The sequence below is a fragment of the Engraulis encrasicolus genome, chromosome 14, assembly GCF_034702125.1.
Source record: "Engraulis encrasicolus isolate BLACKSEA-1 chromosome 14, IST_EnEncr_1.0, whole genome shotgun sequence".
Lineage (NCBI taxonomy): Eukaryota > Metazoa > Chordata > Actinopteri > Clupeiformes > Engraulidae > Engraulis > Engraulis encrasicolus.
The window spans coordinates 39,644,954-39,657,453 of record NC_085870.1 but is presented as its reverse complement, the minus strand read 5'-3'; the positions used below and the strand labels follow the sequence as shown (position 1 = coordinate 39,657,453).

Sequence of the window (12,500 nt, the reverse complement as noted above, 5' to 3'; positions counted from 1 at the left end):
TCTCTCTCTCTCTCTCTCTCTCTCTCTCTCTTTCTCTCTCTCTGTCTCTCTCTGCTGTCTCTCTCAGGGCGGAGGTTGTACTCGGTAACGTCATTAAGAAGAAAGGATGGAGGTAAACTGCCTGTTTGCTTGTCTATTATCTGTTTGCTGTTTACTTGTCAGTGTGGTTATCTCTGATTGTGTGTGTGTGTGTGTGTGTGTGTGTGTGTGTGTGTGTGTGTGTGTGTGTGTGTGTGTGTGTGTGTGTGCGTGCGTGCGTGCGTGTGTGTGTGTGTGTGTGTGTGTGTGTGTGTGTGTGTGTGTGTGTGTGTGTGTGTGTGTGTGTGTGTGTGTGTGTGTGTGTGTGTGTGTGTGTGTGTGTGTGTGTTGATTATGTATTGTGAGAGAGAGAGAGAGAGAGAATGATTGGTTACGCCAGCGACCGTGTATGTATCTCAGTGGGTTACACTGAATGATTTATTCAACTGGTACAATGTGCCAGCTGCCCCCCTATTCCTGCCCAGCAAACTCCCCCTAAGTTATGTATGCAGTGCATGGTTTGCGTACACACAGACACTTTCAATTCACACACTTCTCTTCTCTACCCCCGCAGTTTGTATGTGCGTTGGTTGGTGTGTTGGACGGAGTATGTGTGTGCGCTTGTACTTCATGTTTGCGGACGCAAGTGCAGAAGGGGCAACTTGGAAAGGCGCCTGAGTTGCGTGTCCATGTGCGTGTGCGTGTGTGTGTGTGTGTGCGCGTGTGCGTGTGTGTGTTCGCACGTGTGTGTCTGTGTGTGTGGCTTGCCTACAGGGTCTCTCAGCTTAGTCATGTTTGCAGTCAGGCCTCATCAGTATCAGTGCAGGCCAGGCCACCCTCATCTGCTAAAGACTAGAGCCTGTACAGTAAACATGATGATGAAGACAGACACCATGTGAATGTGTACATGCTGTATGATGACTGTCAACATTTGAAATGGAAGTTATTCCTCTTTTTTTCTGTTTGCTTTGTTCTTTTGCAGGCGATCCAGTTTAGTCATCACAACTAAAATATTCTGGGGTGGAAAGTACGTAACCTTCCTATTTTTTTCCTTCAGCTCTTTGCGCATGTTTCTTGTCAAAATGTTAGCATGCGTGGTTGTGTGTCTTAGAGAGGGTTTATGTGTGTGTTTGTATCTTTGTGTGTGTGCGTTTGTATCTTTGTATGTGTGCATTTGTATCTTTGTGTGTGTGTGTTTGTATCTTTGTGTGTGTGCGTTTGCGTGGATGTGTATGTGTGTCTTAGTGTGAAGTTTGCCAGCAGCACGTCTCATGTTTAGTCATTGAGGGTGCACTGTAGCCAATACATTATGCATGGCCGCTACTGGTACTCTGCTCAAAAACAACCTGCTGGCCGGGGCCCGGGCGAGCACCATCTCTTATTGATGCACAGGGCCGAGCTTCTCAGGTGACCCGTCTTGCAAGCATACCTGTCAACCCTCCCGTTTTTCTTGGGAAACTCCCTATTTTTTTTTTTTTACTTATTTCGCGCTGTCTTCCCGTTTTGGTAAAAAAAGGAAAAAGAAATCCAAAAATACAGTTATCCTGACAAGCCACACCCTCTCTACTTATTTGGCCCTATGAATAAGTTGAGAAGATCTGGCTGGCTTGTCAGGCTACCTGCCAGTAGCTTTTATGCCAGATAACACCAAGAATTCATGCTCCTTACCAATGTGACCCTCAAGCTCTGCAGTCGTGTCTGTGTGTCCAATTGCCTCGCAGAAACCGACAGTTCACGATACAAACAACGCTGTTCATATGGTGCACACAGCCCTCTAAACGTGTGTGCATGTGTGTATGCATTGTGCCCTACATGTGTGAAATTGTGGTACATGTAAACTTTCAAGCATTGCAGAATAGCACTGCACATTAGGAATGTGAAGTCATCTTGCTTTACACAAAATATGAAATGTTCCGTATGAATACCGAATGCCGAAAGCCGTTCCTGTACTATGCCATTGTAAACCTAACCCAAGAAACAAGAATGCTGAATGAGGAAAACAGCCTTTAACCAGGCATACCTTTACAGCTAAATACTTATTACAACAGAATTCTTGATGTTGCTTGGCTCACGGAGGACCAAAAAGGCGGTTTCATGGGTTTATAGGATTGTTGTTCATTTCCTGTCTCCTTGTGTTGCTCTCCAGGGCAGAAACTGAAAGAGGGCTATCCAGAAAACATATAATAGAAGGTAAGTATAAACCCTACACGCACACGCACACGCACACACACACACACACACACACACACACACACACACACACACACACACACACACACACACACACACACACACACACACACACACACACACACACACACACAGCCTCTGGATCCCCTGGAGCCAGCCCATATCAGAGGCAGGTAGCACTGGTCCCCCTGCAGAGCTGTGGTATGATAAGCACATGATGAAAGCCTTACTAATTAGATGTCCAAGGCCCTGAGGAGAACGCTTGAGGGAGAGGGAGAGAGAGGGAGGGAGGGAGAGAGAGAAAGAGAGAGAGAGAGAGAGAGAGAGAGAGAGAGAGAGAGAGAGAGAGAGAGAGAGAGAGAGAGAGAGAGAGAGAGCGAGAGCGAGCGCGAGAGCGAGCGCGAGTTAGGGTATCAGCCGAGAGGGTTGAAGAGGTACAATGTAATATCTTTGGTATCAGGAGTGGTTTAAGGTTTCTGCTGACGAAGCACTACAACAAGACTATGACTGAGAGGCCTCTGCAGAGCCTTGATATTAGTCCTGCTGTGATGAGATGAGATCCCATCCTCCCGTAACGACCTCGCTATGTACTCTCCAGAGGCTCCTGAATCAATCCTGGATCATGGTCACAGAGAGAATGAGAACGAGAGAGAAAGAGTGTGTGTCAGAAACGAGACAAAGCAAGGCTACATTTGAAGGCTACTGTTGTTGCTTATGCAGTATTTTTTTTATTGAAAGACAAACAAAGCGATACACAAGGTCTTCTCTTGGGACAAGAAGCGTTTATGATGTCTAGACTTTCAAGCTCAAAACCTTCTCTGGCGGTGACACTCCCGTAGAGTGTTGTCAGTTATAAGTGTTTTTCTGAGAGTGATGAGAATTTATCTTTGAATATTTTGTCCAGGCAGCGACACGTATTCTAACACATCTGGCCCTTGCTCCCTCCCGTTTCACAGTTGGATCACACTTAAGACTCATAAACATCACCTGCCCAGTGAGGTTTAGTCTGTCAAGCAGACTATACAGTTCAATACATACTGTGCTGAATACTGTTATGTTTTGAAATGTTTTGACACCTATGAAATTGTTTCACCTTTCATGTGTGTTTTTCTGTGTTGTAGGTTTAAAAGCCTCGTTGGACAGATTGCAGTTGGAGTATGTGGATGTCGTGTTTGCAAATAGACCAGATCCCAACACACCCATGGAAGGTAAGCATTACAACTTTAGTGCAGTTCATCAATGTTTCTCTGTCTGTTCCATTTCTCTGTCAATTCTGTCACGCACACACTTGTTCACTACACACACACACACGCGGGCGCGCACACACACACGCACACACTAAACTGCAACGAAATGTCTTAATTTATCTGTCGGCATAGTATAACATCTTTCTAAATTTACTCATGGCCCACTACTGACAATGCACAGCTATTCAGATTATTATTAGAGAAATTGTACAGTTTATAGCTGGATTTTGGTGTAACTGTACCTGAAGGTCCTCTAGAGACGTCACCTCCCCCTCTATGTGTCTGTGTTGGAGCCTTCACCTCAGGACGGCCTTGTGCCTAGTACCTTGTGGCTAGTACCTTGTGCCTTGAGCCTAGTGCACACGGCCCTTCAGCTCTGCTTTGTGGAGAGTGGGGGGTCAGAGTGGGAGGTCCTGCTTGTGATTCCGGACTCCTGCTCCCTGTAGCTGCTGCAAACTGGAGGCTTGGTGTGATGGGAAAAAACGGATTCTGTTCGTCACCATTGGACCGTTGTCTGTGGTTGTCTGTCTCTCTGTCTTCCTCTCTCTGTTTCTCTGTCTCCCTCTCTTTCTCGCTCTCTCCCTCTCTTTCTCGCTCTCTCCCTCTCTTTCTCTCTGTCTCTCTCTGTCTCTCTCGCCCTCTCTCGCTCTCCCTCTATCTCTCTTTCTCTCTCTCTCTCTCTCTCTCTCTCTCTCTCTCTCTCTCTCTCTCTCTCTCTCTCTCTCTGGTCATTGTGCATCTCCTGGTGATGACCTTTATAAACTTCTCAGTTCTCATGAGGCCAGTGGCCTGCAGTCCTCTGACCATCTGGCTGCTTTTCTCTTGTAGAGGCAGACATATTGAAACACGCACGCATACACTCCATCCTTGTTTCCAACAGACAAGTGTATGCACGCACCGGCGCACACACACATGCACACCCACACACAGAGGCAGGCCCTCCGACAGGGGGGACAAAGGGGGTGTTCTGCCGGGCCCAGGAAGATAGGGGGCCCAGAATTGGGTCCCCATTACATTGTATGCATTGGGTAGGGGGCCCTTTGTCCTGGGCCCGGCTAATGCTGTCAGCGGCCCTGCACAGAGGTTCACTCTCTGACAAACAAATACACAAACCCTGACTTTCTCCCGTAAAACACACAGCCCATTCCCCTTGGAGTCTAGTTTTTGTTTGTGTGAGCATTTCTTGTACTTCTCTTCAGTGCTGCTCTTCCTTTATATTGCTATGCTGGACCATTTCAGGAATTCACCAAGAGTTTCACTGTCATATGACCTTAAGCTTCACTGCAGTACTTCTTCTCACTTCAGTTCATTTGCTCATTTTACTCTTGTTTTACCTTCTGTAAGTTTTCCGTCTGTTTGGTCGCCATCTGGTACCCTCACGCCATTTCTCTCATTCGCTTATTCGCTTATAGACACACGTTCTCTCTCTCTCTATCTCTCTCTCTCTCTCTCTCTCTCTCTCTCTCTCTCTCTCTCTCTCTCTCTCTCTCTCTCTCTCTCTCTCTCTCTCTCTCTCTCCCCTCACATGCCATTAGAGGACCCATCACTAATGAGGATTCGCTCACATGAAACTTGTCCCCAATTCACAGACAAGAGCAGCATGCGATTGTAATGAGTAAAGTCAGTCGGGCGTGACCGGTAGGAGGAGAATATTATGAGAGACTTCAGTGGCTGAGTCTGCTGTGAAACGGAGATGATAAATTGAAAGGTACATGAATTCTTTCTTTCTCCAAGACTCCAGTTAGACAGGTTTAGCACTCTCAAAGAACTAGGCTGCTTCAGTAGCCTGGCAAAGAGTTTCATCATCAATGACTGCTATTCAGGTGTTCTTTTTTTGGTATTTTCAAGACTGATTAAACACGTTTTCCAGTCTGTGAGTGGTGCCAAAACCGAAATGTTCTAACTTGCCTCCGACATCCATTACAGCCGGGCCTCAGAAGTGATGGATTCGCCTCAGGTGCCCGAGTGACAAGGTTATTCACAGAATGGCTTAAGAAAAGGGCAGACACTTGGTTTGGTTTTGCCACCCAAACACGCGACACTCCGTAGAACAGAGTTACACTCTCTGAAGGACCACGACTTTTGAAGAGTCACAAAATGACTGCGAGCAATAGTCCATTAATGCTCCCCACTCAACAATGCCCTCCACCCCCTCCCCAGGCCCGGCCGCTAAAGCAGAACACGTTAATGAGGCTCTAATGTGTCCCTGTCTGGCTAATGAGGAATAATGTGGGCAGTGGCTCGCAGAAGAGATGAGGGTCCCAGGGCTGGCTGGGGCCCAGAGTGATGGAGGTGGAGGTACTACTGCTATCTGCATGGCTGGATAGGCCATAAAGCATACAGGGCGTTTGCCAGGTGGACTGTTGACGATTTTGGCCTTTTTTTCATCCCCTCAGTGCAGTGATATCAGTCCTCTTGCCGCTACAGCTGACCTCTCCGAGTTAGATTTAACTATTAATTGTGGCTGTTGTGGTCAAAATAGCTCGTAATAGATAACTGAATCTGATATCACAGTTTTCATTGTCTCCCTCAATGCTGACAAACCTTCAGTCTTGACTAGAAATGCCCGGCCTGCTTTTTCATCCCAGTCCAGCCCTGGCTGTGGCTGTCTGTATTGCCACTTCTCTTCTCTTCTCTTCTCTTCTCTTCTCTTCTCTTCTCTTCTCTTCTCTTCTCTTCTCTTCTCTTCTCTTCTCTTCTCTTTGTCTTGTCTTGTCTTGTCTTGTCTTGTCTTGTCTTGTCTTGTCTTGTCTTGTCTTGTCTTGTCTTGTCTTGTCTTGTCTTGTCTTGTCTTGTCTTGTCTTGTCTTGTCTTGTCTTCTCTTGTCTTCTCTTCTCTTCTCTTCTCTTCTCTTCTCTTCTCGATTCACCTTATTTAATTTGTGCCTCATTACGCTGTCTAGACTTGGCAGAACTGGCACACACTTATTAGAGTTTCATGGATCACGTTGGCTCTTTGTTGACAGTGATATTAGTGGTAGGATTAAGGACAGTGGATGGATGAAAAGGAAAACTTGCTCACAGTAGGAGACATACAGCTATTGTGTGTGGAAAAAGCTTGCCTAAAGGAATCAAATTCCAAGTTTCTACTTTAAAGACTTTGTCTATCGCTGTTTTGCAGATTGGGGTGTTGTGCAGCAAAGTGTTAGTTCTTCAAATGTGTCATCAGTTCAAGTCTAGTTTGTTTCCTGAGTGATGAACCAGTATGTCTGGTGCCCTCATTACTTCACCTTCGGGAAGCTTTTTTCTTTTTTTTTCAATTTTATTATCACCCTTTCTTTCAAGCATTTATTCTGCTTTTTTTTTCTCTATTACAGGTACTTGTTCTCTATCTTTTGCGCACTTGCAGTTTTTGCACACTCTTGTACTCTCTAGCGCGCTCTCTCACTTACTCACTCCTCTCTCTCTCTCTCTCTCTCTCTCTCTCTCTCTCTCTCTCTCTCTCTCTCTCTCTGTTTATCCTCGGTCCACCTCTCCCCTGTTTATTTTCGTTGCTGTTTGACCCTGTGATGGGTGATGGGATGTGCATTTATGCATCTGAGAGTGAATCATTGTCAATGACTCATTCAACACCAAATGACTGTCCTCTCCTCTGGGGGCATATTTAGTTTGAGCCATGAGTAAGCATTTCACATACTCACACACACACACACACACACACACACACACACACACACACACACACACACACACACACACACACACACACACACACACACACACACACACACACACACACACACACACACACACACACACACACACACACACACACACACGCAGGCACACACACGCAGGCACACACACGCAGGCACACTCACACACAGACATGGACTGGCACGCGCACACGCACAGGCGCGGGAGGAACAATTACCTTAGAGGCACATTGACGCAGACACATACACACAGTGGGCACAAAGGCAATTGGGAAAAGTTTGTTCCAAGTTGTATTTGCAGATGCATATTTTGGGGCTTGATATTAAAGGGTGTTGTTGTGGCAGCCTGCCAACAAATCCTTTTATGGCCCACTATTACCGGTATATCTGTCAAACCTGGTTGCTTCTAAGTGTGTGTGTGTTTGTGCGTGCGTATGCGTGCGTGCGTGCGTGTGTGTGTGTGTGTGCACTTGCGTGCGTGTGTGTGTGTCTTGACAGAAACGGTGCGAGCGATGACCCATGTGATCAACCAAGGGATGGCGATGTACTGGGGCACGTCGCGCTGGAGTCCCATGGAGATCATGGTGAGATAACACACCCCAGTCCACACCTCCCTCCATCTCTACCTCTCCCTCTCTTTTTTCTTTCCATCACCCTCTCTCTGTCTCCCTCTATCTCTTATGTTATTCTCCCACTCTACCCTGTTCTGCCTCTTTTTTCCCTCTCATTTATCCACCGTTCTCCTGTTTCCCTGCCTCTCCCCAACTCTTTCTCTTCTCATATGCTCGTCTCCAGGGCTCTAAATTAACACCAGCCAACTGGCCAAATTCTGGTGAAAAATCAATTTGGCTGGTAGAAAAGACCAACTAACTAGCCAATTTGACCCATTAGTGACTGTGTATGTGACTAGTAAGATAAAGATCTACTAGCCATTTTGGCTGGTGATGAAAAAAGTTTATTTAGAGTCCTGCTCGTCTCCAGACTTGCGTCTCCTAAACTCGTCTCCAGTTCACTTCTAGACCAGCCCTCCAGAGTCCTCCATTTCATTCGCTGCTTCTCCTCCACACTCTGCCTCCCGTTACGTTTTGTTTCAACACCTTAAAAACGAATTACCACGGTAACGGGGCCAATTAAATCAGCCCCCTTGTGCGCTCAGGGGGGCGGGACCAATCACTAGCATGAAATGAAGAATTCTGAAATGCAGTCGCCCAGGGTCACCGAGCAAACTTATATAAAACACTATAATTCTTTCCCTAAAGTTTTCACCAGAAAAACAGGGGTGTTTGTTGTGTTTATTCATCTTTTAGTCTGGATGTGTTAACTATTTTGTCACACACACACACACACACACACACACACACACACACACACACACACACACACACACACACACACACACACACACACACACACACACACACACACACACACACACACACACACACACACACACACACACACACACACACACACACACACACACACACACATACACCGGAAGCGTGTCTCTGATCCCGTTTTGAGCGTTAAGTAGGTTGTCGCTGGCTTGCAGCAGCTCAGCAGACTTGTACGCTCACCCCAGACATAACCGCACCATGCTACATAATATACATGGGTTCTACATTTTAGTTTTCTCCTGGCTGCGCGACACTAGCTGCACACAACTCAACCTCTGATTGTTGGAAACCGATGACGGTCAGAATATTAGCTCACGTGGTTGGCTGCCAGTGTCTTGCCCCTCCTCACAATACCGTGTTGATAAACACGGTGAGCCCATGCATACAGTGGCTATAAAAAGTAGATGCTCTCGCAATCTGTCAGATTTGGAGTGCCAGTGCAAACAGGAGTGAGCCACATTAAGATGTGCTACGCTGATAAGACTCCCAACCTAGAAGACTGAGTGCTGTAATAAAAGCCAAAGGTGCTGCAGCAATCTTTTAGTTAAAGGGTGTGCATATTTATTTAACATGGTAATTTCAGTTTTTTGTAATGTCTTTGTTTTCACTTAAAAGCTTTGAGTTTGTTTTTTGATTGCATTGTACAGGTTAATAGTTTTGATGAAAGGTGGAGAAAGTTGTGAAATCATTTGTCTTTCTTTCATTTTTTTACATAACATCTGGCATTTGAACAGGGGTGTGTAGACTTTTTATAGGTATTGTAACCTAATTGCACTCTTGCTTATCTGTGACTGTCTGTTGTTATTGATCCTACCCGCCTGCAGGAGGCGTACTCTGTAGCGCGGCAATTCAACCAGATCCCGCCCATCTGCGAGCAGGCCGAGTACCACATGTTCCAGAGGGAGAAGGTGGAGGTGCAGCTACCAGAACTCTTTCACAAAATAGGTGAGCACACAAACCAATCAACGAACCACGCTCTGAGGAGCCTTGTGTGGTATGTCACCAGCAGTCTTAGGAGAAGAGGCTAAACTTCCTCCCTACTGCCTCCACACTTATGCCTGTTACATGGGTTTGTGTGTGTGTGTGTGTGTGTGTGTGTGTGTGTGTGTGTGTGTGTGTGTGTGTGTGTGTGTGTGTGTGTGTGTGTGTGTGTGTGTGTGTGTGTGTGTGTGTGTGTGTGTGTGTGTGTGTGTGTGCTTGCGTGTGCTTGCGTGTGCGCCTGCCTCTCACTGTCTGCGTTTGTGTGGTCTTCTTGTCTCTTTCTCTGTGTGTGTGTGTGCGTGCAGGTGTTGGGGCGATGACCTGGTCTCCACTGGCGTGTGGGATCATCTCAGGGAAATACGACAGTGGGGTGCCGCCCTACTCCCGCGCCTCTCTAAAGGTACCGCCCAGTCTGCTCTCATCGCTTTGGCAACCCTCTCCTCTATGTACCTGCACCTGTGCCCTACCATCTTACCTTTGGGTGTCTACTCTCTCACGGCCATTGTTACTAGATCTCCAACATGATCTCCAAAAATTCCGTGCTCCTGGACACGGATGTTAAGGACACGAAATCCGTGTCCAGGAGCACGGATTTTGCCAAAATTCGTGCTCCTGGACTCGGAATTGTTATCCGTGCTCCTGGACACGGAATTGTTTTCTGTGATGGACACACAGAACAGCTCTATGTTTCCACAGTCTTTGACCTCAGTCAAATATTTTTTCTAAAAAACATTTCTTACTGACAGGTTAGGGTTAGGGATTGTTTTGGTCTGGGCACAGCTAGTATTCTTTCGTTCATTATATGAATTTGATAGCCTATCAATCAACTGGAAAAGGTATTTCTCAAAAATATGTCTTTTATGACAGGTTAAGGTTAGGGAATATTTTGGTCAGGGCACAACTTAAATTCCTATAGCATTATTTTGCTTAGTATTAGCATTTGGTATGTATTTTCTAATGATAGAGTTAACACTGTGCTGTGGGAATATAGAAAGCACTTCCGTGTGCCCATCACAGAAAACAATTCTGTGTCCAGGAGCACGGAATTTTGGCAAAATCCGTGCTCCTGGACACAGATTTTGTGTCCTTAACATCCGTGTCCAGGAGCACGGAATTTTTGGAGATCAGGCTGATATCTCCTTCTTCCACAAATCTTCCGATCTCTCTCTCTCTCTCTCTCCCCTCCTCCCTCCCTCTCCCATTCCCTCAATTTCAATCTGTCATCTTTCTTTCTGCCTTGTTCTTGTTCCTTGCATGCTGTACACTTCTTGAGTGGTACCTCTCCTTCAGTAGTGACTGTGGTGTTTGTGATGTGATGTGATGTTTTAACCTAGTGACTTGACTGTGGTGTTTTTCAGATGTGCAGTGCCATGCCTGGGTGTACTACACTCCTCCTTTTCTCTTCTCTCTTCTTCTCCTCCTCCACTAAGCCTTTTGTGTTCCCTTTGTACTGATGTGATGGACCATTTCCACTTGTTCTCCTTTCTTCTGTCGTTCTTTTTTATTTTCTTTGTGTTTTTTCATTCAGCTTTCACAGTTTTTTTCTCCTAATCATCTCTCTCTCTCTCTCCCTCTCTCTCCTTCTCTCTCTCTCTCTCTCTCTCTCTCTCTCTCTCTCTCTCTCTCTCTCTCTCTCTCTCTCTCTCTCTCTCTCTCTCTCTCTCTCTCGCTTTCGCTCTCGCTCTCTCTCTCTTGCTCTCGCTCACATTCTCGCTCTCTCTCACTAATACTCTGGTCTCTGCTCTCATCCATCTCTTTTTAAAATGTTACATACCCCTCTGTTTATCTCTCATTCTTTTCCATTCTCTCTCCTATCTCTCCATCTCACACACACATGCCTCCCCTCCCTACTTCACTCATGTTTTACCTCTGAGTTGCAGTCGCCATACTACCAAAGCAGAAAAATGCCTCTCTCCTCCCTGTCTTGGTATTTCTGCCTCCTCTTCCAAACGTGTCATGACTGCCTCTTTCACACGTTCCTCTCACACTCCTCGTATCTCTGACTCACATCTCTCACCTCTGACATCGTCGCCATGCTGCCATTAGCACGACTAACATGATCTTACTGTGCCCTCCTTTCCATAGTGTATCTCCTCTCTTATTCTTTCTCTTCATCTCTTTCTCTTCATCTCTCTCTCTCTCTCTCTCTCTCTCTCTCTCTCTCTCTCTCTCTCTCTCTCTCTCTCTCTCTCTCTCTCTCTCTCTCTCTCCGTCTTCCTCTGCTTCTCTGAGTGACTGCTCCACCATGACTGTCCTCATTGTATTGTCCTCTACTTCTCCTGGCTCTGCTCTCGTTGTGTTCCTATAGTGCCACCCTTCTGTCTGTGCCTTTCCTTCCTTATTAACACCACTTACTGTACCAAATGTTGTTGTTGTTGTTTTACTTGGGGGCCATTCATATTTCTTTTGGAGTAGTGTTGTTCCTCTCTCTGCTGTGACGTATGTGTTGTGTACTGTATGCCTGTGGGTGTTGATGTGTTGTGTCCCCCTATGAGACAAAAGAAAATGAATGCACCTGTCCGGGCACCCCTAGACCTCGACGGGCGCGCTCTTGGTATTTTTTATTCTTTCTCTCGCCTTTTTATCCCATGATGCCCGTGGTTGGTCTAGGGAGGCCTGCACAGAGTAAAAGGTCCCTTGCCACTGTCTACGTTTGTTGATAATGAAACTTGTGCCTTACCAAAAGGGGTCTTTGGGACGGTGTTTTAGTCCCGGCCCCGGCAGACACACGCACGCGCCTCTCTTTCATATCCAATTGGGCTCCGCCTAATGTCCCTCACCTCGCCTTGATAGGCCACCTTCCCTTATCGTCCACCCGTTCTCTCCTCTCAATGTTGGCTTTAATAGTTGGCAAAATATGACCTCATCATGGAAAGCTTCAAAGTGACTCAACCAAATTAACATTTTCTGACCTGTTGGTCATTTGGCTCCTCACACAACCCCCTAAGTCCTCCACACCACACCACACCATCCCACCTCTTGCCTAGAGTACTAGTCTTCTCCTAACTTAGT

The 12,500-nt window shown here is 46.4% G+C and overlaps 1 protein-coding gene across 4 annotated transcripts in view; it reads left to right on the top strand.

Moving 5' to 3' along the window:
- The window catches only part of kcnab2a (potassium voltage-gated channel subfamily A regulatory beta subunit 2a), a 174,071-nt gene that overhangs the window by 153,165 nt on the left and 8,406 nt on the right, over positions 1-12,500 (top strand). For all 4 annotated transcript variants that reach the window (XM_063215720.1, XM_063215718.1, XM_063215719.1 and 1 more), the window contains 7 exons: positions 68-112; positions 1,001-1,045; positions 2,165-2,208; positions 3,330-3,416; positions 7,609-7,694; positions 9,332-9,452; positions 9,794-9,888. In XM_063215720.1, coding sequence (XP_063071790.1) covers positions 68-112; positions 1,001-1,045; positions 2,165-2,208; positions 3,330-3,416; positions 7,609-7,694; positions 9,332-9,452; positions 9,794-9,888 — 523 coding nt within the window. The remainder of the gene's footprint in view (positions 1-67; positions 113-1,000; positions 1,046-2,164; positions 2,209-3,329; positions 3,417-7,608; positions 7,695-9,331; positions 9,453-9,793; positions 9,889-12,500) is intronic.